The sequence below is a fragment of the Dendrobates tinctorius genome, unplaced genomic scaffold, assembly GCF_039654945.1.
Source record: "Dendrobates tinctorius isolate UK_male_01 unplaced genomic scaffold, ASM3965494v1 ptg000296l, whole genome shotgun sequence".
Classification (NCBI taxonomy): Eukaryota; Metazoa; Chordata; class Amphibia; order Anura; family Dendrobatidae; genus Dendrobates; species Dendrobates tinctorius.
The window spans coordinates 3,495,163-3,521,456 of NW_027361963.1; the positions used below are offsets into that span (position 1 = coordinate 3,495,163).

The following is a 26,294-nucleotide window of genomic DNA, read 5'->3' on the forward strand; positions in this document are numbered from 1 at the left end:
TGCATAAAAGCGCCAAAACATAAAAAAAATGACCTAAATGAGGTATCGCTGTAACCGTACTGACCCGAAGAATAAAACCGCTTTATCAATTTTACCGCGCGCGGAACGGTGTAAACGCACCCCCCCAAAAGAAATTCATGAAACGCTGGTTTTTGTTCATTCTGCGTCCCAAAAATCGGAATAAAAAGCGATCAAAAAATGTCACGTGCCCGAAAATGGTACCAATAAAAACGTCAACTCGTCCCGCAAAAAATAAGACCTCACATGACTCGGTGTGTCAAAATATGGAAAAATTATAGCTCTCAGTGTGTGGTGATGCAAAAACTATTTTTACAATAAAAAGCGTCTTTTAGCGTGCGACAGCCGCCAAACATAAAAACCGCCATAAATAGTAAATCAAACCCCCCGTTATCACCCCCTTAGTTAGGGAAAAATAATAAAATTAAAAAAATGTATTTATTTCCATTTTCCCATTAGGGTTAGGGCTGAGATTAGGGTTAGGGGTGTGTTGGGGTTAGGGTTGGAGTTATAATTGGGGGTTTCCACTGTTTGGGCACATCAGGGGGCTCTCCAAATGCAACATGGCGTCTGATCTCAATTCCAGCCAATTCTGAGTTGAAAAAGTCAAATGGTGCTCCTTCCCTTCCAAGCTCTGCCATGCGCCCAAACTGTTTTACCCCCACATATGGGGTATCAGCCTACTCAGGACAAATTGCAAAACAACTTTTGGGGTCCAATTTCTCCTGTTACCCTTAGGAAAATAAAAAATTGGGGGCAAAAATATCATTTTTGTGGAAAAAAAATGATTTTTTTATTTTCACGTCTGAGCGTTATAAACTTCTGTGAAGCACTTGGGGGTTCAAGGTGCTCACCACACATCTAGATAAGTTCCGTGGGGGGCCTAGTGTCCAAAATGGGGTCACTTGTGGGGAGTTTCAATAGTTTAGGTACATCAGGGGCTCTCCAAATGCACATAACACCCGCAGACCATTCCATCAAAGTCTGCATTCCAAAACGTCACTACTTCCCTTCCGAGCCCCGACACGTGCCCATACAGTAGTTTTCTCCCACATATGGGGTATCAGCGTACTCAGGACAAATTGGACAACTTTTGGGGTCCAATTTCTCCTGTTACCCTTGGGAAAATGAAAAAATTGGGGACTAAATGATCATGTTTGTGGAAAAAATACGAATTTTTTATTTTCACGCCTGGGCGTTATAAACTTCTGTGAAGCACTGGGGGGTGCAAAGTGCTCACCACACATCTAGATAAGTTTCTTGGGGGGTCTAGTTTACAAAATGGTGTAATTTGTGGGGGGTTTCCACTGTTTTGGTACATCAGGGGTTTTCCAATCGCGACATGGTGTCCGATCTCAATTCCAGCCAAAAACGTCAAATGGCGCTGCTTCCCTTCCGAGCTCTGCCATGCGCCCAAATAGCGGTTTACCCCCACATGTGGGGTATCAGCGTACTCAGGACAAATTGCACAATAACTTTTAGGGTCCTGTTACCCTTGGTAAAATAAAAATTGGGGGTGAAAAGATCATTTTTGTGGAAAAAATATGATTTTTTAATTGTACCGCTGTACGTTATAAACTTCTGTGAAGCCCTTGTGGGTTCAAAGTTCTCACCACATATCTAGATAAGTTCCTTGGGGGGTCTAGTTTCCAAAATGGGGTCACTTGTCGGGGGTTTCCACTGTTTAGGTACATCAGGGACTCTCCAAACGTGAAATGGTGTCTGATCTGAATTCCAGCCAATTTTGCATTGAAAAAGTCAAACGGCGCTCCTTCCATTCTGAGCTCTGCCATGCGCCGAAACAGTCGTTCCCCCCCACATAGCAGGTATCAGCGTACTCAGCACAAATTGCACAATAACTTTTGCAATCCAATTTCTCCTGTTACCCTTGGTAAAATAAAAAAAATTGAACCTGAAGTATTTTTTTTGTGAAAAAAGTTAATGTTCATTTTTTTTTAAATATTCAAAAAAATTCCTGTGACGCACCTAAAGGGTTAATAAACTTCTTGAATGTGGTTTTGAGCATCTTAAGGGGTGCAGTTTTTAGAATGGTGTCACTTTTGGGTATTTTCTATCATATAGACCTCTCAAAGTGGCTTCAAATGTGATGTGGTCCGTAAAAATATAATGGTGTTGCAAAAATGAGAAATCGCTGGTCAATTTTAAACCCTTATAACTTCCTAACAAAAAAAAATTTTGTTCCAAAATTGTGCTGATGTAAAGTAAACATGTGGGAAATGTTAGTTATCAAGTTTTTTGTGTGCCGTAGCTCTGTGATTTAAGGGCATAAAAATTCAAAGTTGGAAAATTGCGAAATTTTAAAAATTTTCGCCAAATTTCCCTTTTTCTCACAAATAAACGCAAGTTATTTGAATGAAATTTTACCACTATCATGAAGTACAATATGTCACGAGAAAACAATGTCAGAATCACCGGGATCCATGGAAGCGTTGCAGAGTTATGACCTCATAAAGGGACACTGGTCAGAATTGTAAAAATTGGCCCGGTCATGAACGTGCAAACCACCCTTGGGGGTGAAGGGGTTAAAAACTCCATCAGGGGGTTTATCGTATGTTCTGGATTCTGATTCTAATTGTCTCAATTCTGCTACTCGCAATAGTTCAGCAAAAGAAGTGATTTTATTAATGTCAGAATCATAAAGGGACAAAGTAGTCTGGTTAATACTAGAATCATCCGATTCAGCTTAGTGGCATTTGAGGTTGAAGTTGCATGCCATTTTATTGACATCTAACAATGTCTTGAAAATATCAAATTTATTGGTGGGACAAAATCCTAGTCCCTTAGAAAGGATTTCTATTTGTTCTGAAGAAAGAATGTGACTCAACAGATTCCCAACTGGACAATTTAACAAGTCTTCTTCCTTTTGTTTAGGCGGAGCGGGTATCTTGGCTCTCTTATGTTTCCTTCCCGCCTGCCTATAGCGTTTTTTGAGAAGCCCCCAATGTCCAAACTTAATGAGTCCTCTTCTTCTGAGTCAGAAGTTTTCCCCATAGTTATCACTGATGAGCCAAAAGAAGTTTCAGGGTCAGTATCCGCAAAAGTCACATATTTATTTTTTCTAAGTTTTTGTGGATCTCTGGGGGGTCTTGATTCACGAGTTTTTATTTTCCAATCGTACATATTGCCAGATTGATAATCTTTGAGATCCCTTTCCTATTTTGTTTCTTTCCTCTCTGAAATTTTACATTCTAATATATCAAGTTGTTTATTGATGCCTGCAGTGGCACTTTTAAAATCCTTTTTATCTTTGTATTGTTCCAGCAATTTCTCTGTATTAACAATGTCCTCTTTCACTTTTTCTAATTCTGATTGTTCATGTGTAACAATTAACTGCATTAGACCATTGGAGCATGTAGTCAGGACCTCATCCCATTCTTGTTTAAATGTCTCTGGATAAGTAGAGAAGGTGGGATTTTTATTCATACGAAGCCCTCTTGGTATCATCTTTTTATCCAAGTATGATTGTAATGACGTTGAGTCCCACCACAGTTTTATTTCTTTGGCTTTGTTCCTCTCTTAATTTTCTTAAAAGATTATCCAAGGAGTCCAGCTTCTGCACTGGGGTATTTTCCACATTAGTACTTGTATTATTGTTAAAGATTTTGTCAAATCTTGACCTCCTGTTAAGTGAAGGATCCATGCTAGTCATTAAATCATGTACAGTTTAGGTGGGCCCAATCACAGCCTACACCTTGATTCAAAGGGAAATGGGAAGCCCGAGAAGCCAGTCAATCAATATGAAAAAAAGTTTCAGCTCACCCTTTAGCGTCCTCCGGATAGCAGGAACCACACCATCGCACGGAGCCGCCCTGGCCTGGCGGATACAAATCCAAACACACAGTAATCTCCAGCGATCTCAGGCAGGAGGGTAGTTATAAAAAATATTCCTTTATTTCTTTTCGTTAAAAGAACATGTTACAGGTAATGGATACCCCAGTGAATGTTAAAAAATTCAACGCGTTTCAACTCAAAAGAGTCTTAATCATGGATTACAAATTCTGACAAAATGTGACAGACTGACTGGCAGCCCCAACACAAAGTAACAAAAAGACAGAAGCAGAGTGGAAATCGTGACAAATACAGGTTTTCTCCTGTGTGAATTCTCTGGTGTTTATTAAGTGGTGATTTACCTGTAAAGCATTTTCCTCACAATAAACACGAAAATGGTTTCTCCCCTTTGTGAGTTCTTTGATGTTTAACAAGACTTGAATTAGCGCTAAAAATTTCCCACATTGTGAACATCAATTTCACTTCTCTCCTGTATGAATTCTCTGATGTCTTATAAGACTCCTTTTATCTGTGAAGGCCTTCATACATTCCGAACACGAAAATGGCTTCTCTCCTGTATGAATTCTCTGATGTCTAATAAGATTCCCTTTATCTGTGAAGGCCTTCATACATTCCAAACACGAAAATGGCTTCTCTCCTGTATGAATTCTCTGATGTATAATAAGACTCCTTTTTTCTGTAAAGCATTTTCCACATTCCGAACATGAAAATGGCTTCTCTCCTGTATGAATTCTCTGATGTTCAGTAAGATGCCCTTTATCTGTAAAGCATTTCCCACATTCTGAACATGAATACGGCTTCTCTCCTGTATGAATTCTCTGATGTGTAATAAGATCGCCTTTATTTGTGAAGGTCTTCACACATTCCAAACATGAATACGGCTTCTCTCCTGTATGAATTCTCTGATGTTTACTAAGATTCCCTTTTTCTGAGAAGGCCTTTCCACATTCCGAACATGAATATGGCTTCTCTCCTGTGTGAATTCTCTCATGTATTAGAAATTGTGATTTATGTGTAAACCATTTCCCACATTCTGAACAGCAGTATCTCCTTTTTCCTTTGTGTTTTCTTTGTGCTAAAAAATTGGAGCTTGTAGTAAGTTGCTTGTCACACTGAAATCTTGTATCCACTTTGTCACCTGGAATTGTGGTAACAATGTGAGATTGCTCAGGAGAGCGCTCCTCATGATTAGGAGGATTATAGGAAAGTGAAGTGCTGTGAACTCCAGGAGCTCCATGAAGGGTATTGAGGTTTTCTCCATTAGACTGCTTCCTGATATCTTCTTTTTTACAATTTAGTGATAAACCGTTATTCTCACAAGGATTTCCTATAAGGATGAAGGATAGATTAGATGTGAATTTTTCCACAATACAGAAGGGATTTCTAAATTTACTTTATAAAAACCAATAAAAAGCGCTCCTTGTGTGAATCAGCAGATAATATTGGGTTAAGGTGAGTGGCTACTACTCCCCCGGATTAGCTGTGCAGCTCCAGGCACAACCCTGGTGTTAACATGATTGATCCTCCATGGCTGCAGCGATGCCGCCTGATCCTCCCGCAAGAGGTCCAGGTGGAAAAAACCAGGATAAAAATATAAGTAAAAAATGGGCTTCCGACAGTGCTGCCAAGGATGTAGGGAAAGTTTTCTTATCTTACTAAAATGATTCTATTAAGCTACGTGTTACGGAGCAGGTCCAGCTCCTTCATCGGACTAATACAAGCTGAGTAATACAGGCCGTCATTCATACAACCCATAATGACATCACAACCTTAGAGGTTGTCCACTACAATGTGTACTGGGCAAATCAATTTAAACATTGGAAATAAGGCTTTCTTCAAATACCTTGCATTTCCAAATGTGCCTGTGAGCGGCGCTGTCACTGTACACTCATCTCTATTACGTGACCCCCGGCTGCCGCTGACTCTGATGTCTGGTGATGTCACGACAACTTCCGGAATTGGAAGCTGAAGCGGCATCACCGAGGCAGGACCCAGTCTCCTGAGTGACTGTGCTGTGGACGGAGTTTCACCGCACATCACAGCATTGCGATGCTCAGGGAGACTGGGTCCTGCCCCGGTGATTATTACAAAACACCAGTGATTGTCTTTCCACTGTCTCTAACATCAAGTGCTCCCTATATCTGAAACTGTCAAAAACTTCTCGTTTCCTCCCTCCACTAACCTACCTATGCCCGACATTGCCATCTCGTGTGTGGTTCCACTATTACTCCCCAGCAACATGCCCGCTGTCTTGGGGTCATACTTGACTCCGAGCTTTCATTCGCCCCCCACATCCGATCACTGGCTCACTCTTGTTATCTGCACCTCAAAAACATTTCTAGAATTCGACCTTTTCTTACTTTTGACTCTGCAAAAACTCTTACTGTTTCTCTTATTCATTCTCGTCTGGACTATTGTAACTCTCTACTAATCGGTCTCCCTCTTACCAAACTCTCCCCTCAGGACTATCCGTCCTGAATGCAGTAGTCAGGATCATATTCCTCCCTAAACGTTACACCGATGCCTCTACTCTGTGCCACGCATTGCACTGGTTACCCATCTGCTACAGAGTTCAATATAAACTTATTACTGTCATCCACAAAGCGTTCCATGCTTCAGCACCACCCTGCATCTCCTCCGTCGTCTCATCTACCACCCTACCCGTGCCCTCCATTCTGGTAATGACCAGATTACCATCCATAATGTAAGCTTGTGAGCAGGGCCCTCACTCCTCTAGGTATCTGTTGATTTATGAGATTATTGCTGTGATGTAATGTCTTTTATTGTCTGTACAAGTCCCTTCTAAAATGTAAAGTGCTGCGGAATATGTTGGCGCTATAGAAATAACATTATCATTGTCTTGTTGTCTGCAGTGATGACGTCTCATTGAGAGCACTATAGCCAATAACGGAGATCAGCGGCTCTGCCAGAATAAATGGCATCAGCCGCTCAAAACCACTGAGCTCCCTTACAGGCGGCAGCGCTGTCAATGTGATATCAGCACTGCAGCCAATAGCAGACACTGATAGAAGCAACAGAGACTCAGCACTGAACCAGGGGAGAGTGAGCACAGCACAGGATTGGTGTCTGTTACTGAGAGACAGTGGTTTTTTAAAATCAGAAAACCCCTTTTAAAGAGATTAATATGAAGTATTGTGTTTATAAGACATTTCCCACATAGTGAACATGAGTACGGCTTCTCTCCTGTGTGGCTTCTTTCATGTACAACTATAGCTGATTTTTGTGACAAACATTTCCCACATTATATGCCTCACAGATCCATTTTTTTTAATTCATTTTTTTTTTACATCTTCACATTTCAGGAGTCATAATGCTATTATACACTAAGGGGCAATGGGGTTGGATGTTATATATCAGGGGGCACAACAGGGCTGGCTGTTATGCACCGAGGGAAGGGCAACGGGGCTGGATGCTATACACCGAGGAGGTGTGTGTAAGGGGTGGTGTGATGGGTCTGGTTGTTATACACCAGGGTGCGGCGACGGGGCCGGATGTTCTGGTCCTTCTACATCCAAGATGGCCTCCATAGTGGCAGAGGAACGACAACCGAATGTCTGACCGACACCTCCATAGCATGACACTTACTGACTTACCACGGGGCTCTTCATGCCACCGGGCGGCCGGCCTGGATGCAGAGAGACCAACATGCTGACCTCAGTGTAGGAGACAGTGTGAGGCATCATTATAATAACAAACCAGTCATCATCACGCACTGGACATTATTACACACCTGTGGAAACATCTACGGGAATCTCCTCCTTCTCATCACTCACACACGGCTGATCCCCCCTCGTCATCGCTTCTTCTTCTGTCTCATCCTTCACTTTAATATTAATCAGATCTTCCTCCTGATATATCAGATGTAACAATCAGCACAATACAAGAAACCACCAAAATCTATTACATCTAAGGCTGGTTTCACATTGGCGTTGAAACAACGCTGCGCACTGCGTCGGTAAGCCCCGCCCCGATCCGGCTCCCTGCCCGCCCCATCCGGGATCACCGCCTACTTTTGCATTTGCACGCATGCGATCGGCGCACCCTATCCTTAGCATAGGGTGCGCAGATCATGCGCTGCTAGTGTGAAAGTAGCGTGCTGCGCACTTTTGACGGTGCGCGCCGAAATGCAACATGCTGCAAAAGTACGCAGCACGCTACTTTCACACTAGCAGCGCATGATCTGCGCACCCTATGCTAAGGATAGGGTGCGCCGATCGCATGCGTGCAAATGCAAAAGTAACATAGTAACATAGTTATTAAGGTTGAAGGGAGACTTTAAGTCCATCTAGTTCAACCCATATCCTATCCTAACTTGCCCTAACATGTTGATCCAGAGGAAGGCAAAAAAAACCCATGTGGCAACAGTAATCTTCACATTGGGGAAAAAAATTCCTTCCCGACTCCACATACGGCAATCAGACTAGCTCCCTGGATCAACGCAACACTAAGGAGACTAGAGTATATACCCTGTAATATTATACTTTTCAAGAAAGGCATCCAGTCCCTTCTTAAATTTTAGTAGTGAATCACTCATTACAACATCAAATGGCAGAGAGTTCCATAGTCTCACTGCTCTTACAGTAAAGAATCCGCGTCTGTGAGTATGCTTAAACCTTCTTTCCTCCAGACGTAGAGGATGCCCCCTTGTCCCCGTCACAGGTCTAAGAGTAAAAAGATCATTAGAAAGGTCTTTGTATTGTCCCAACATATATTTATACATTGTAATAAGATCACCCGGTGATCCCGGATGGGGTGGGCAGGGAGCCGGATCGGGGCGGGGCTTACCGACGCAGTGCGTAGCGTTGTTTCAACGCCAATGTGAAACCAGCCTAAGACATTGATCAGAAATATCCCCCCCATATACAGATCCAGATAAGGGCCCAGCATCATCTACCTGATGTTCCTCAAGTACATTGTGATTCTCCTCTGGACAGTCCTGGGGACACAGAGGACAGGGACATCTCTCTGGTGGATTTCTCCTCCTGGATCCATCTGTGAAGACACACAGTGATGAAATAAATTGTGTCATGAGAAGACAGAGTAGTAAGTGACCACAGATCAGACATGAGTCTCCCCTCCTCACTCTGCTGATCGGCCCATATTGCGATCGCCTCTTCTGCTCCATGTATAACCTCAATCTTAATATTAATCAGATCTTCGCCCTAAAAAGAAAAATGTAAGATGAGCTCAGGTCCCATCACTTCATGGTCAGATGTTGTGGGGGCTTCAGTGTCATCTACCTGATGATCCTCCAGGATGTTGTCATTCTCCTCTGGACAGTCCTGGGGATACAGAGGACGGGGACATCTCTCTGGTGGATTTCTCCTCCTGGATCCATCTGTGGAGACACAAAGACTGAATACATGACCTATCGTGTATGTGTCTATATACAGTGGGTACGGAAAGCATTCAGACCCTATTAAATTTCTCACTCTTTGTTTCTTTGCAGACATTTGGTAAATTCAAAAAAGTTCATTTTTTTCTCATTAGTGTACACTCTGCACCCCATCTTGACTTGCAAATTTGTTAACAAAAACCTGAAATATCACATGATCATAAGTATTCAGACCCTTTGCTCAGTATTGAGTAGAAGCACCTTTTGAGCTAGTACAGCCATGAGTCTTCTTGGGAATGATGCAACAAGTTTGTCACACCTGGATTTGGGAATTCTCTGCAATTCTTCCTTGCAGATCCTCTCCAGTTCTGGAAGGGTGGATGGTGAACGTTGGTGGACAGCCATTTTCAGGTCTCTCCAGAGATTATCAATTGGGTTTAGGTCAGGGCTCTGGCTGGGCCAGTCAAGAATGGTCACAGAGTTGTTCTGAAGCCACTCCTTAGTCATTTTAGCTGTGTGCTTAGAGTCATTGTCTTGTTGGAAGGTGAACCTTCGGCCAAGTCTGAGGTCCAGAGCACTCTGGAAGAGGTTTTCATCCAGGATAGCCCTATACTTGGCCGCATTCATGTTTCCTTCAATTGCAACCAGTCATCCTGTCTCTGCAGCTGATGATGCTGCCACCACGTTTCACTGTTGGCATTGTATTGGGCAGGTGATGTGCAGTGCCTGGTTTTCTCCACACATAATTCTTAGAATTATCACCAAAAAGGTCTATCTTCATCCCATCAGAGCAGAGAATCTTATTTCTCATGGGAGTCCTTCATGTGTTTTTTAGCAAACTCTATGCGGGCTTTCATGTGTCTTGCACTGAGGAAAGGCTTTCGTCAGGCCACTCTGCCATAAAGCCCTGACTGGTGGAGGGCTGCAGTGATAGTTGACTATGTGTAACTTTCTCCCATCTCCCAAACTTCTTCCATTTAAGGAATATGGAGGCCACTGTGCTCTTAGGAACCTTGAGTACTGCAGAAATTCTTTTGTAACCGTGGCCAGATATGTGCCTTGCCACAATTCTGTCTCTGAGCTCCTTGGCCAGTTCCTTTGACCTCATGATTCTTATTTGGTGTGACATGCACTGTGAGGTCTTATATAGACAGGTGTGCGCCTTTACAAATCAAGTCCTATCAGTTTAATTAAACACAGCTGGAGTCCAATGAAGGAGTAGAACCATCTCAAGGAGGATCACAAGGAAATGGACAGCATGTGACTTAAATAAAAGTGTCTGATCAAAGGGTCTGAATACTTATGACCATGTGCTATTTCAGTTTTTCTTTTTTAATAAATTTGCAAATATTCCTACATTTCTGTTTTTTTTCAGTCAAGATGGGGTGCAGAGTGCACATTAATGAGAAAAAAACATTTTTGAATTTACCAAATGGCTGCAATGAAACAGAGGGGAAAATTTAAAGGGGTCTGAATACTTTCCGTACCCACTGTATGAGACACGTCTCACAGAAGTGGTAATTCTAGGTTTATGTATCAGGGACTAAATTACATTGTTGTGGTTCTCACCACTGGTACCGAGGTCCCAGCACATTGTGGCCCCAAGTATGAAGAGACAATCAGTGAGGCCAAAGCCTAATGCTCTCTGCTCTGCACTCGGAGGATGAGGACCCTGAGGAGAGGGACAGAGAAGACCCTCCTCAGTCAGATGGAGGAGCCGCACTAAGAAACACAACTTCTCCAAGTTTCCCTCCACCAGGAATGGAACCACAGAGGAGCTGGAGAAAGCTCCACATTTTAAGACCCTAAATGCAGCGATAAATTAATATCGATCGCAACATTTAGGAGCCCGGGAGAGGGCCGATGGTTGCCATGGCAACCCGAGATCATCATGACAACCTCGGGATCTGCCAGTGACAGGCTGTTTAGACCATGCCAGGAGCACAGTCTAAGAGGCTTCTGTCAATGCAGTACATGTGCAGTGTAATGCATGATATCTGCAATCAGATTAATAAGTTAAGGTCCCATAGAAGGACTAAGTAAAAAGAGTAAAATAAATCACAAAATAAATGAAAAAACATGACAATATTTATATAAAAACAAATAAAGTACACATATTTGGCATTACAGTGTCCAGGACGACCCAACCTATAAAAATGTCACACTAATTTAACCCCTTTATGCTTTATCATCATATCACTGAACGGAAAGTGGAAAAAAACAAGATCAAAAAGACAAATGTATATAAGAATGTTATCGCTAAAAAGTCATCTTGTCCCGCAAAAAAACAAGCTGCCATACAGCTCCATCAGTGGAGAAATAACATACGTATAGCTCTCAGAATTAAGCGATGCAAAAACTATTATGTTTACTATAAAATAGTTTCATTGTGTAAAAAAAAATGTTATAAATGTCATATCGCTGTAATGGCACTGACCCAAAGTTGTTTTACCACATGGTGAAAAGCATAAAAAAGAGAAAAAAAATAAACTTAAAAATCAGTTCCTAAATTGCTGTTTCTTTGTTCATTCTAACTCCCAAAAAAATCAGGAAAATTATAGCGCCCCAAATATGGTGATACAAAAACTTTATTTAGCAAAAAAAAGGGTTTTAGATTTCGACAGAAGCCAGACATAAAAACCCGATATAAATCTGGTATCGCTGTAATTGCACCGACCCGAAGAATAAAGTCGTCTATTCGCCAATACCGTACGAATAACAGCGTAAAAAATAAATAAAACTAATTCTTCACCTGCTGTTAATTTGTTAATTCTGCTTCCCAAAGATCGAAGTAAGGCTCGGCTCACATCTATCCTGCACTCTACGCTGAGCGCTTACATCGGGGTGTACGTGTAAATCTCTGAAATATGTGATTCAGCGGAAAACCCCAGTGGAAGATTCCCTATAATGAGGCAGATGGGCAGATGGAGACACTGTGTACACACTGTCTGACCTGTGATCCAGTGGTGTCCATCTTTTTAAGCGTGCTGTAGTGCAGTGCAACAGATAGGCAGGGACCACAGAAAAGTTCAAAGCTCAAACTCCAAACTGACACACCCAAGGCAAAAACTGACAGAGTTAAATGGAATAGTAGCCATAGAGCCACTTCCAAAAGCCGGGCTGGAGAGAGGGATTCGCCCCACTACCAAACCTGCAAATCCCTCTAAAAATAAAAGCCCTTAACGGGTTTTCCGAAAAACCTGACTGAGTCACTACTTGGACCCAATACACTCTTTTACATTGCCTTGTGACTAACAGGCGTCCTGCTGTGAACACAAGGCACGCCAGTGTGTTTAATAAGACTCCGTCCGCATCCTAGGGGACACCTATTGACCCTCGAATATGATCCCCCTCATTGCCTCACATAATCCCCTCTGTTCAAACTTGTGGGGTTGAACACTTGTCACCATAAAGGGCGCATGGGACAGGGCATCCGCATTCCCTTGAGCCTTCCATGCACGATGTTCCATGGTGAAATTGAAATTTTGCAGAGACAGGAACCATTTGGTGACCCGAACATTCCTCTCCTTGTTATTTCTCATCCAGGCCAAGGGTGAATGATCTGTCACCAAGCGAAGTGTCCGACCGAGCAAATAATAGTGTAGTGACTCCAAGGCCCACGTAATAGCCAGGCACTCCTTCACCACTACGCTATAATTTTTCTCAGCCGGGGTGAATTTCCTACATACGTAGGTGACCGGATGTTCCTCGCCGTTCATCTCCTGCGACAGGACTGCTCCTGGGCCAACGTTAGAGGCGTCCGTCTACACGACAAAGTCACTCTAGAAGTTGGGGCTGATAAAAACGGGCTGTCCGCACAGCGTCACCTTCATAGACTGGTAGGCTTCCTCTGCTTGAGGATTCCACCGCACCATTACCGATTTCTTTCCCTTTAGGAGATTGATTAGGAGTGTTGTTCTCCCAGAGAAATTAGGTATAAACCTCCGGTAATACCAAACGATGCCGAGAAATGCTCTCACCTGTTTGGCGGTAACAGGTCGGGGCCAGTTCTGTATGGCCTCGATTTTATTTGAGTTTGATAACCCCACGGCCGATCACGTATCCTAAGTACTGGACTTCCTTGAGCCCTACTGCACATTTCTTGGGACTCGCCATCAAGCATGCGAATCTGAGCGAATTCACTACAGCTTGTACCTGGGACAAATGGGTACGCCAGCCAGTACAGTACTAAAGATGATGATGGAATCCAAGTACGCTGGCGTATACTTCCGATGGGGTTCTAGCACTATGTCCATCAGCATCTGGAATGTGGCTGATGCCCCATGTAGTCCAAAGGGCAAGACGACATAATGTTAAAGACCTTTCGATGTTATGTAGGGGTGATACAGGGGGAGGGGGCGCAGTCAGTCAGGGCTGATACAGAGGGAGGTGACACAGTCAGTCAAGGGTAACACAGGGAGAGAGGGGCTCAGTCAGGGTGATACAGTGGGAAGTGGCACTGCCAGGGGTGATATAGGGGAAGGGGACACAGGCAGTCAGGGGTGATACAGGGGGAGGTGGCGCAGTCACGGGTGATACAGGAGGTGGCACAGTCATGGGTGATACAGGGGGAGGGGGTGCAGTTAGGGGTGATACAGGGGTAGAGGGGCTCAGTCAGGGTGATTCCAGGGCGAGGGGGTTCAGTAGGGGTGATACAGGGGGAGGTGGCGCAGTCAGGGGTAATACAGGGGTAGAGGGGCTCAGTCAGGGTAATTCTGGGGCAAGGGGATTCAGCAGGTGTGATATGGGAGAAGGTGCAGTCAGGGGTAATACAAGGGAGGAGGTGCAGTCAGGGGTGAAGTCAGAGAAAGGAGAGATGAGGTAATTTGACCCTCATTTATCCCTAAGTAATTTGGCCCCTCCCCCTCTATCCCCCCCATTTACACTTACTTTTAGGCAGGCAGGGGGGGCTCTTATTCAACATTTGTAGCTGTAGCAGGGAGCCCTCTATGTCCCTCTGCTGCTTACACTGTGGGGGAGGGGAGCACACTTTATAGAGGACAGCAGCTCATTACCTGAGCTATGCTGTACGGCGGGGAGAAGAGGACACAAACAAAGCTAAGACAGATTGGCTGCGCTGGGGCCAATCAGTGTTAGCCTTGTGAAGAGCTGCTTAACCCTCCCGCAAAGAAGAGTGGTGAGTGACAGAAAAAGTCATGAGAACGCAAGAGCGCTGTTACTTACAGTGTGCCGCAGTCTGCAGCAGCCGAACATGATTGTCAGCCGTGTTCTCAGTGACGCCCGCACTGCTCTTCGAGTAGCTCTCAACACCGAAGCTGCAAGACGTGGTGACGTCACGCTGGGAGGATGTCCTGTTCGCGGCTCCTCCTCAGAGAGCAGTGCGGGTGTCACTGATAACAGCTGACATGTTCGGCTGCTGCAGACTGCGGCACACTGTAAGTAAGGCTAGTTTCATACTAGCGTATGGAGGAGCTGCGGAGGGAAGCGGACTTTCTCCGTGAAGCTCCGTCCACAGCCACACCTCCTTCGGTCAGCTCCGCCTCTGTCGGCATGCGGCCTGCGTACCCTATCTTTTGCATTAGGTATGCAGACCGTGCTGATGTATGTGGATGCCTCTGCATCCATAGTTTTGACGGTGCGGCGACCGAACCAAAATGCAACACGTTGCATTCGGCGCAGGTCGCCGCACCGTCAAAACGACGCATGCTGAGGCATCCACATACATCGGCACGGCCTGCGTACCTAATGCTAAAGATCTCAGAAAATGGTGCCATTTTTGTTTTTAACCAAAGTTTGGATTTTTTTCTCACCACTTAAATAAAAAAGAACCTAGACATGTTTGGTGTCTATGAACTTGTAATGACCTGGAGAATCATAATGGCAGGGCAGTTTTAGCATTTGGTGAACATGGTGTTAGAAAAACACACGCAACTGTAGAATTGTATTTTTTATCAATTTCACTGAACTTGGAAGTTTTTTCCCCTTTTTCAGTAAACGATATGTTAAATCCAATGGTGTCGTTCAAAAACACAACTCGTCCTGCAAAAAACAAGCCCTCACATGGCCACATTGAAAATTTTTTTTTTTAAAAAAAGGTATGGCTCTGAGAAGAAGGGGAGCAAAAAACGAAAACGCAAAAAGCTTCCCAGCTGTGAGGTTGTAGGACGGGCTGCGTAAAGACCTTTCCTCGAGACAGGTCGGGTGAGGGCAGCGTCCTGTCAGGTATCGTGAATGCGCTTTCCTGCCACCAAACCGGACAGGACGAGCGGAGGAGATCGCGCGGAGGACAGAGCGCGGAGGACAGAGCGCGGAGGACAGAGAGCGGAGGACAGAGAGCGGAGGACAGAGAGCGGAGGACAGAGAGCGGAGGACAGAGACGACCTTTGTAGCTCACGGAGAAGATTCAACATCTATCTCATCAGACTGAAAGGTGTATTGGAGGCCGAAGGACGCCGCAGAGCTGCTGGAATAAACTGTCCTCAGCCTGAGCACAAATGTGAGTTACGCTGTATATTGTGTAACGTGTGTGTGGTTATATATACACATATACAGTAACACAATATACAGTGTGACACACATTTCTGCTCCGCACAGGCTGAGGACAGTTTCTATCCAATCACACGCAGCCTCGTTCTCACACTGACCTCAGGGCTGACATTACCGGTGTCACCGCTCAGCAATGCAACCAGATGTAGCAGAGTTCTGGCTCGTCGTGGGACATCATCATGATGGATTCTTGGCGGACAGCTGACAATGTCTTTGATTTGTTTCTGTGTGTCTTTCTTCCTTTTGATTATGGGGTTAGTAGTGGGGGTAGACACCTCTCCATTACTGACACCCGGGCTTAATGTCAGCAAACATTACACAGCTGACACCAACCCCAAAACTATTACCAGCAGCCAGAACTATTGGCGCATCTAATGGATGTGCCATTTCTGGGCGGGGGCTAAAAATCCATGGCCACTTAGCCAGAGAATACCAGCCCCCAGCTGTCTGCTTTACCTGCGCTTGTTATCAAAATTGGGAGACCCCAAGTCTCTTTTTTTTATTTTACACAGTGCACCGGCCAATCCCAGCCATGCCAATACCCGACATGTCTGTGATGGGGCCGGAAGTGCCCCCACAGGAAAAGCTTATTGATTGGCTGTGTTGCAGCTTTACAACAAGCTGTGTTCAGGCTCCCAAACAACAAACAGTAACACGGTCTTCTGGGAGAAGTCAGTGTTCAGGATCGTCCACCTCTAATGAAGACATGACAACAGCGGAGAAACCGCGACTCACAGATCAGAAGAAAATAATCAGGGAAATGAAAGCTGTTGTCAGACGGAGAAAATGTAGAGAAAACCAGAGCAAGTCTGGAGAAAACTCATCTATTATAGGAGGACGCCGGAGACGTCATCACATCCACCGGAGCCAACAAGGAGCCTCGCTGCTCACCTCGTGGTGTAAGAGGCCAGAGCTCCTCCATCATCACGGCCTGGTACCGATCCTGGTGTCCTTCTAGATACTCCCACTCCTCCATGGAGAGATAGACAGCGACATCCTGACACCTTATAGGAACCTGACAACAATGAAAAGTTATCACCCAGAATCCTCCAGTGCCGTCCTGTATAATGTCACAGCAGTCACCTCTCCGCTCATCACCCAGAATCCTCCAGTGCTCTCCTTTACAATATCCCAGCATTCATCTCTCCGCTCATCACCCAGAATCCTCCAGTGCTCTCCTTTACAATATCCCAGCATTCATCTCTCCGATCATCACCCAGAATCCTCCAGTGCCGTCCTGTATAATGTCCCAGCAGTCACCTCTCCGCTCACCACCGAAAATCATACCTCCCAACCGTCCCCGATCCAGTGGGACAGTCCCGATTTTGAAACTCTGTCCCGCTATCCCGGTCAGGATCTTACTTTTCCCGCACTGCACTGGTGATATAAAATTACATACTACATACAGAAAATCCAATTTTACCTGTGCGCTGTGTGGTGCATTATGGGAATTGTAGTTTTTATTCCAGTTACCCTTATATCGCGATGTCAAACAAACTACAACTCCCAGGAGACGTTGAACAGGAAAAGGATTTATCACGTGATACTGATTGTCCTATCAGGAAAGAGTATGGGTGGAGGTAGACTTGTGTGAGTTCCACGCTGTAGGTATTGGTGGATTTTGGGTCTGATACAGTCATGGTGACCCAGGGACATGTTATACAAGGCTCTGCGGGTGTAAGTATAGAGTGGGAATCGGAAAGGGGACAGTGGTGGCGTGCAGGAGGATGGAAGTTGCCTATACCTGATTGAATATAGGTAATGTCTATATTTCGGGGGGAATATTGATCATGTCACAACATTTGTCATTTACCTCTTATTAAAAATCTGCTTGGTTCTCACTAACGGAAGGATTTTTTAATTCTATAATTTGCTGCTGGTTGCCAAGGTCACCGTCCACCTCTGCTCTGCATCAGCGGTGGTCGAGGACAGGTGCACCTTATAGGGGTATGATATTGATAACCTATCCTCCTCAATATCAGACACTGAACAGTGGCTGTTCTGAAGCACCCAGGATGCCGAAGCTAACAGCTGATTGTTGGGGGTGCCAGGTTTCGGACCCTCACAGATTTGGATAGGAAGTCAATATCACATGCCCAGAGAACCCCTTTAAAGATCAATGACAATAAATTAGTTTCTGTTGCCAAATATCAGACTTGTAAGTTCCTACTGATACATGTGAGGTGCCTCCCCATATCGTTGGTAAATGTGGACTATAAGATCTTCACTACAATCCTGGCCTCTAGATTAAATTCGGTGATACCAGGAATAATACATCCAGACCAGACCGGTTTCATGTCCGGGACAAATACATCTATTAATGTTAGGAGAGTTCAGTCAGTGTCCAGTGCAATTCCCTGGTGCCAGATAATGAATGCGTCTTGGCCTCGCTGGATGCGGCTAAGGCCTTCGATTCTCCTGAGTGGTCATTTTTATCTGCATCTTTACAAAAAGAATTTGGTTCCAAATTTAGGAAGTGGATCAGCGCGATGTACATGAAACCAAAAGCCCGAATAATAATAGATAACTCTGTATCCGAACCGTTCTCTTTGGCAAGAGGAACACGCCAGGGGCGCCCCCTTTCCCCGGCCGTTTTCGCGCTTGCAATCGAAGCGCTGGCGATCCGTATAAGATCCACTCCAGTCATTAGAGGTATAGAAATAGCGGGCCGTTTAGATACCATCGGCCTATGTGCTGATGATATGGTGATATTTATGGATAAAGCAGAAGAATCACTACCCCATGTGATTGCTACTATAGACACATTTAGTAATTATTCGGGATTATACATAAATTGGGATAAATCCGCCTTGATGCCGCTCTCCCTTGGTCCAATGGATCACCGTGAAGCGTTATCCCCATTGCCTGTCGTAACTAACTTTAAGTACCTGGGAATAAATATTTCAAAATATAGTAGACTCGACTTAAAAATGAATATTCTCCCGTTGTCAGATATTGTTAATCTTAAATTTGCTATCTGGAGTAAATTGCCATTATCTGTCTCCGGACGTATGAACCTGATTAATATGATCCTACTCCCCAAAACTCAGTTACTGCCTCCAACATAGTGCTCTGACTCTGCTTTATCGTCAGTAAGGGAGAGGTGGAGGTCTCTAGTTCCAGATATCCAGAATGAAGATTGGGAGGAGATCCTTGGTTCTCCAACCGGGGAGTCTCCATTAGCCAATAATAAAATGCCTCCAATGTATATAGCGCACCAGTCATATCTGACCCCACTACGGCTATTTAGGATGGGGTGGTCCCAATCCTCAGAAAGTTTAAGATGTCACACAATGGATGTGGATTTTACACATATGGAGTGGTGATGCCCAACTATTCTATCTTTTTGGAGCGAGGTGACCTCGTTGTTATCCTCCCCTCATAGGAACTCCTGGTCCTCTCACTCCATTGGTGTCTGTTTGGTGTGCTGGAGGAAGAGATATGGGGACACCACGTCAGAATTTTCCTGCAGGAGACACTTTTTTTTAGCCAGGAAGATATTGGCCTTACGCTGGATGGGTGATCAACATCCTTTTCTTAGAGCTTGGACTGAACTAGTAAATTCAATTATACCTTACGAGCGGACCCTGTGCCAGAGTAGGGGTGGCTTGGGGAAGTGTAATAACATTTGGGCTGTATGGAATCCATCTCACCTTCCTATAACAGCGCGTAGATAGTGGTCTGTTATTAGCATAATCGCTGCAGTGAAGAATATACTGACTTACACTTTATAGGCTTATAATGTCATCAGTGCTATGGAGGGTCGGCAGCAGGGTAGGAGTAGTAGTTTTGTATGATGTTAGATATGATGGTTGTGATGTGTCATTCTGGGTTATACACAGCCAAACATTTGTATAGATGGATAACGGGTTCCTGTACCTGCTCCTAGATTATCCATAGGCCTCGCAGGAGAGTGAGGACTGGTGACCCTGAGATCTGCACCAATAACTCAATATGGAACCTTGTAGTTTCTCCCTTTACAGATACTATGATGGTCGGGGATACATTGCATTGGTCATTCACAAAATCTCTACAGCTGTTTGTTGTTTAATAAATGAATTTAAAAAAAAATGTCATGTGTCTGATTACAATGTGCCGTCATTTATTTCAGTTCTTGTATTTAACCCTTTGTCATGTAATAAACTCTGTCTGATGCTCGGATCTTCTCTCATTGGTGCCACATGTCAGTGGCTCTGTTGGAGCTTCTGTATCAAGTCCTGAAAAAAGGTTTTCGGGCCGTTGCCTGTAATGAGGCGGACAGTCACTTTGTGCTCAGTCTGACCTCCCATTTGGCGGTACTGACATTTCTGAGGTGGGCGACACCGTACAGTCAGCCATGCTTCTGTGATGCCCCAGAAAGGCGGACACCGGCAACAATGAGGTCAGAGCACAAAGTGGCTCCATCTGCCTTAATAACCTTCACAGGGTGGGATAATAGATAGATGATAGATAGAACAGCTGCCTCGATCTTCCCAGTGTCCCCGCTCTCACTCTGCTGCTCCTGGTTGTTAGGTGAATATTCATGAGCTTAATGAGCGGCAGGGGAAGCAGGAGAGAGCGGGGACACTGGTAACGCCATTCTCGCTTCTTTCTGTCCTATCTTCTATCTTTCTATATATCTATAAACCCTGCAGTCAGCGATGGCCTGTGCATTTCAGGCCTATTTTGGCATGCGTTTGGATGCGTTTGCTGAATACAAGCCTATGGAGGCCTTAACGTCTCCGGTACATTGCGTTTTTGCTGCTGTCAGACGGATGCGTTAAATGGAAAGCAGAAACGCAATGTGAACCTGCCCTTAAAGGGAACCTGTCAGCAGTTTTGGCCCTGTAAGATGCGGCCGCTGCCTTTCAGGGCTGTTATACGTTCTATAATGCTGTATATCTGCCCCCGGTGCGACCTGAAAGACAAGAAAAATAAGTTTTATTATGCTCATCCGGGGGCAGTCTGGTCCGATGGATGTTGCAGGTCCGGTGCCTCCAATCTTCTTGCGCTGCTGCCCTCCTGTTGCTTCATTGCTCCCCGGCATCGCACTCCTGCGCAGGCGTACTGATCTGTCCTGTTGAGGGCACAGCAAAGCACTGCAGTGCGCAGGCGCCGGGAAAGGTCAGAGAGGCCCAGCGCCTGCGCACTGCAGTACTTTCATCTGCCCTCAACAGAACAGATCAGTACGCCTGCGCAGGAGCGCGATGCCGGGGAGCAATGAAGCAACAGTAGGATGGCGTCAGAAGACGATGGGAGGCACCGGACCCAAACCTGCAACACCCATCGCACCGCACAGGACCGTCCCTCTCCCGGGTGAGTATAATAATATAATATTATCTACAGCATTCTAGAATGTAAGATAAGCCCTGAAAGGTGGCGGCTGCATCTTATAGCGGCCAAACTGCTGACAGGTTCCCTTTAAAGTGACAGGTATTATCTCCTTTAAGGACAAAAACAGCACAAATAATCATGTGATCTTGGGTAATTGGGGTTATCCATCCAGGACCTTTGTATTTTTTTCTTAAGGGGCTAAGAATTCACAGAGAAGTAGTGAACTACCTGCCTGTTCTGCCCGGTGCCGATTTGTGGTCACAGACGCTCCTGCCGGTCATTCTGCTTCACCTGACCTCACTGCTGAGAGGGGAGGGTAATGCTTCTCATGATCTCTGCAGATATGCAGGACAAGAAGTCAGCGACTCTCTAATTCCTCCCAGTAACCAAAAGCTCAATATTGTTACAGATCTTTTATCTGAGGCCGGGGTCACACATGAGAGAAACTCGGAGGAGTCTCACATCCTAATACCCGGCACTCAGGAGCGGAGCGTGCGGCTGCACAGAAAGACACGGGGGCCGCGCGCAGAAAGACACGGGGCCGCGCGCACAGAGAGACACGGGGCCGCGCGCACAGAGAGACACGGGGCCGCGCGCACAGAGAGACACGGGGCCGCGCGCACAGAGAGACACGGGGCCGCGCGCACAGAGAGACACGGGGCCGCACGCTCCGCTCCTGAGTGCCGGGTGTTAAGATGTGAGACTCGTCCGAGTTTCTCCCCTGTGTGACCCCGGCCTCATAGAGCGGAGCTGTGATGGATTGTGCGGCTTATTACCATGTTTGCATTAATACTTTAATTCATTACTTGTAAATAAGTTTATTTTTTCTCTTTATAATTATTGTTTATGAACAGCGATCAGCAGCGCTAAATGGGTGTGGTCAGGGTCAGGCTCGGACCGGCCCGTAGGGTAACAGGGGAATCCCCCGGTGGGCCCCGCTGCAGATCTGGTGTCCCATCCCCACTCTATGGACAGGACTTGGCAGAACGCCGCATATCCTCATCATTCACCAAACTCTACAGCTCATTATTAAATGGAGACAGAGGGAATTTGTGAACGAGGGGAGTGTAACAGCTGTATGCAGGTGAAAAGTGAAAGCCCCCAAAGTCACTGCTACTGGTGGGCCCATGGCACCGAACTGCGACACTGGTCAGGGGCGTGGCCTAAAGTCTGCCGCTGCGCACCCCGCAACCCCTGTCCCTCTTTCCCTACTTGAAACGTTGGGAGGTATGTAAAATCCTACACCTCCAGCAGAAGACGGTCACCGTGGTAACTACACCTCCAGCAGAGGCCGGTCACCGTGGTAACTACACAGCCAGCGGAGGACGGTCATCGTGGTAACTACACAGCCAGCGGAGGCCGGTCATCGTGGTAACTACACAGCCAGCGGAGGCCGGTCATCGTGGTAACTACACAGCCAGCGGAGGCCGGTCACCGTGGTAACTACACAGCCAGCGGAGGACGGTCATCGTGGTAACTACACAGCCAGCGGAGCACGGTCACCGTGGTAACTACACAGCCAGTGGAGGACGGTCACCGTGGTAACTACACCTCCTGCAGGGGACGGTCACCGTGGTAACTACACCTCCAGCAGAGGACGGTCACCGTGGTAACTACACAGCCAGAGGAGGACGGTCACCGTGGTAACTACACAGCCAGCGGAGGACGGTCACCGTGGTAACTACACCTCCAGCGGGGGGACGGTCACCGTGGTAACTACACCTCCAGCGGGGGGACGGTCACCGTGGTAACTACACCTCCAGCGGGGGGACGGTCACCGTGGTAACTACACCTCCAGCGGGGGGACGGTCACCATGGTAACTACACATCCAGCAGGGGACGGTCACCGTGGTAACTACACCGCCAGCGGAGGACGGTCACCGTGGTAACTACACCGCCAGCGGAGGACGGTCACCATGGTAACTACACCGCCAGCGGAGGACGGTCACCGTGGTAACTACACCCCCAGCGGGGGAAGGTCACCATGGTAACTACACCTCCAGCGGGGGACGGTCACCGTGGTAACTACACCTCCAGCAGGGGACGGTCACCGTGGTAACTACATCTCCAGCGGGGGGACGGTCACCGTGGTAACTACACCTCCAGCGGAGGACGGTCACCGTGGTAACTACACCTCCAGCGGGGGACGGTCACCGTGGTAACTACACCTCCAGCAGTGGACGGTCACCATGGTAACTACACCTCCAGCGGGGGACGGTCACCGTGGTAACTACACCTCCAGCGGGGGGACGGTCACCGTGGTAACTACACCTCCAGCAGTGGACGGTCACCATGGTAACTACAGCTCCAGCGGGGGACGGTCACCGTGGTAACTCCACCTCCAGCGGGGGCCGTGAGGTGAGGAGGAGACGCTGCACATCCCCCATACAATGCTGCCCGTCCCCAACACTGAGGAGCCGCAGTCACATGGAGCAGGAGCCTCCACAGGAACAGCTCTGATCTCCCCCCACACTCTCCTCTCACAGATTCACCACAAACCCTCCTGTCATCTCACCGGAATGGCGGGAACCGGAAATCTGCTGCTGGCTGACCCCAGAGAACACGAGCTGCGCACACCCGGGACGGAGCGGCTGCACTGAGCGCGGGAGGACCTGTGGTGACGTCACCGGCATGTGATCAGGGGGCGGGGCTCAGGAGAGAAGTGGTGAAGGACCTGTGGTGACGTCACCGTCATGTGATCAGGGGGCGGGGCTCAGGAGAGAAGAGGTGGTGAAGGCCTGTGGTGACGTCATGCCCAAGTGACCCGGTCACGTGCGGTGAAGGGGCGGGGCCTGTCTCTCCTCTGCTGCAGTCCGCGCTGGGCTCCGCTTCTCCCTCAGTGGCGGCCGCTCCGCAGTTCCTCCTGTAGCTGCACATAGACTCTGCAGGGGGCGCTGCGTGTGGGTCTATGTGGGGGCGCTGTGTTTTGCGTGGGGCTGCTGTTACATGGCGCTGCCCCGGGAGTGTGCGGGGTTCCCTGTGGGCGCTGTATAGTGAGGGCTTCCGCTCTGTCCCTCCTCAGCGCTGACTGCTGTGTGTAGAGAGGGCTGCAGGATCCCCCCCGGCCACCAGGAGGCGCCACATTCCCGGCTCTCTCCTCACACTGCGCGGCTCCTCCTTGTCTCCATAAGGCCGGGGTCACATTGCGTCCCCCATACAGGTCTGTGCACAGCGAGCGCCTCCGCTCACTAGACCCGGCGCCCCCTCAGACGCGGCAGACCGCCTGTCATGGAGGAAGGCGTGTGAGGGGTCGGGCTCCGGCACAGGAGGAATCCCCGGCCTCGCCTTCTGTGCTCTCCCCTTCAGTGCCGGCCGCAGAGGAGGCTGCTCAGCAGAGGCCTCGCTCCCGGCGTCTTGCTCAGGCGAGTGCGGGCAGGTTGGCTGCTGCTGCCACCTCTGCTCCAGCTTTAGCAATCCGCACTAGCAGCAGCTCCAGAGGATAAGTCCGTTTTGCAGCCTACTGGGCATGCCCGAGGGACGATCTCTCATTGGAGGTTGGAGGTCACATGCTCAGGTCCTCAAGCAGCTCGGATTGGACCATCAGGAAGGTCCCGGAAGGACGCTGCTATAAAAGGTTCACATGGCGGCTCGGCCCTGCGCTAATATAGACTCTGATGGCTAGTTGTGTGTGTGATGACGGATGTATGAGACTGAAGACTGACTCATGATGACTCCCCTAGCCTCAGCTGTGTATGAGTTAGGGAGAGAGTCAGCGCCACTAGTGGTATAATCTTTGTGTAGGCATCAGATTCTTGCAGCTGCACAGCAGGAATCCAGAGCCATACATCCAGCGGTCTCCCATTACTTTCCGACCGCTCAGGGACCTGCACAGCAATCTCGGTGATCCAGGCGCCCTGCTCAGACCAGCTCTCTGGGTCTGGATGTTGCTGCCACCTCTGGACCAGCAATGGTAGCGCAACCTGCTTTGCAGAAAACCACTCCAGAGGCCAAGTCCTCTCGCCGCGCTACTGGGCATGCCCACGAGACGATCTCCCATTGGAGATCGAGGGTCACGTGCTCAGGTCCTTGTCCTGATCTGATTGGCCCATCTCAGAGGTCTAGAAGGTCCCGGAGGGCATGGCTATAAAAATCATGCATGGCCGCTAGTATAGACATTACTTGCTATGTGTGAATGGTGACGGATGTATGATTCTGGTGACTGACTCATTATAAAACCCCTTCCCTCTGATATGACGCATGTGGATAGGGAATTACAGTTATAGTCAGCGCCAGTCAGCGGCAAGCCATACGCCACAGTGCATACCGCACCGCTACACTAGCGTCCGATACTGTGATGCCTCACGGCACTGTCGTACAGCGGCAGTAGTTACCGCCGCGCTGCAGTTAGCAGCACTTACTGGCGTCCGCAGTAGTGACGCCGCACGCACGTTAGGTCAAGACGGACACCGACCTCTGCCTTGGGCCGTGTCCTCTGACCATATACCGTGTGTACGCCAGCTGAGACCTGTGAAGCTAACAGGCGCGGCGTTTATGCTTTACTGATACTAAAGAGTCTGTAAGTTTTGCAGTCCGCTCTGCGCACCTCGGGTGATGTTTAACCTAAGCGCAGTATACCGCCATATAGCGAGTCTGCCATTACTCAGCAGCGGTTGTTACACCTACTGCACGGTGGACCCCGGGCGGTGAACGCCTATGAGCGTAGATGTCTGAGGGAGTGCGTTCAGGTTTATTCCACCGAAGACCCCACAAATCTTTCCTCTCTCCCCACACACTATCAACAGTATGCAGGTGTGTTCTTCAACAGGGCGTCGGAGACTCTTCCGCCCCATCGCCCCTACGACTGTCCTAGTGACCTCTTACCTGGTGCTGAGCCTCCTCGGGGTCTAGTCTATCCACTATCTCCTGGAGACAGAGGCCATGTCTCAGTATATCAGGGAGAATCTGGCAAGGGGATTCATTAGGAAGTCGGTGTCAGCAGCAGGGGCGGGATTCTTCGTCCAGAAGAACGGAGAACTACATCCCTGCATCGATTGCAGGGTCTTAACGCTATCACTGTTAAGAATAAGTACCCTCTTCCCCCTGATATTGGAGCTGATTGATAGGCTACGGGGAGCGAGAGTGTTTACCAAACTCGATCTGCGGGGGGCTTACAAACTGATTCGCATCCGTGAGAGGGACGAATGGAAGACTGCATTTAACACCAGGGATGGGCACTATGAAGACCTGGTGATGCCCTTCGGGCTCTGTAATGCCCCGGCTGTCTTCCAAGACTTTGTGAACTATATCTTCGGGGATATGCTTACCACTACAGTAGTAGTCTATCTGGATG

At 47.4% G+C, this 26,294-nt stretch overlaps 1 protein-coding gene across 1 annotated transcript; it reads right to left on the reverse strand.

Moving 5' to 3' along the window:
• Positions 1 to 1,169: 1,169 nt before the first annotated feature.
• On the reverse strand, positions 1,170 to 23,628 carry LOC141073096 (uncharacterized). Its single transcript, XM_073560432.1, has 7 exons — positions 23,520 to 23,628; positions 16,583 to 16,706; positions 9,090 to 9,187; positions 8,933 to 9,011; positions 8,744 to 8,841; positions 7,580 to 7,697; positions 1,170 to 5,155 (listed from the first exon to the last, which is right to left on the reverse strand). Exons 2-7 carry the CDS (start codon positions 16,665 to 16,667, stop codon positions 4,287 to 4,289), a joined length of 1,347 nt encoding a protein of 448 aa, XP_073416533.1. The 5' UTR covers positions 16,668 to 16,706; positions 23,520 to 23,628; the 3' UTR covers positions 1,170 to 4,286.
• Between the last annotated feature and the right edge of the window lie 2,666 nt (positions 23,629 to 26,294).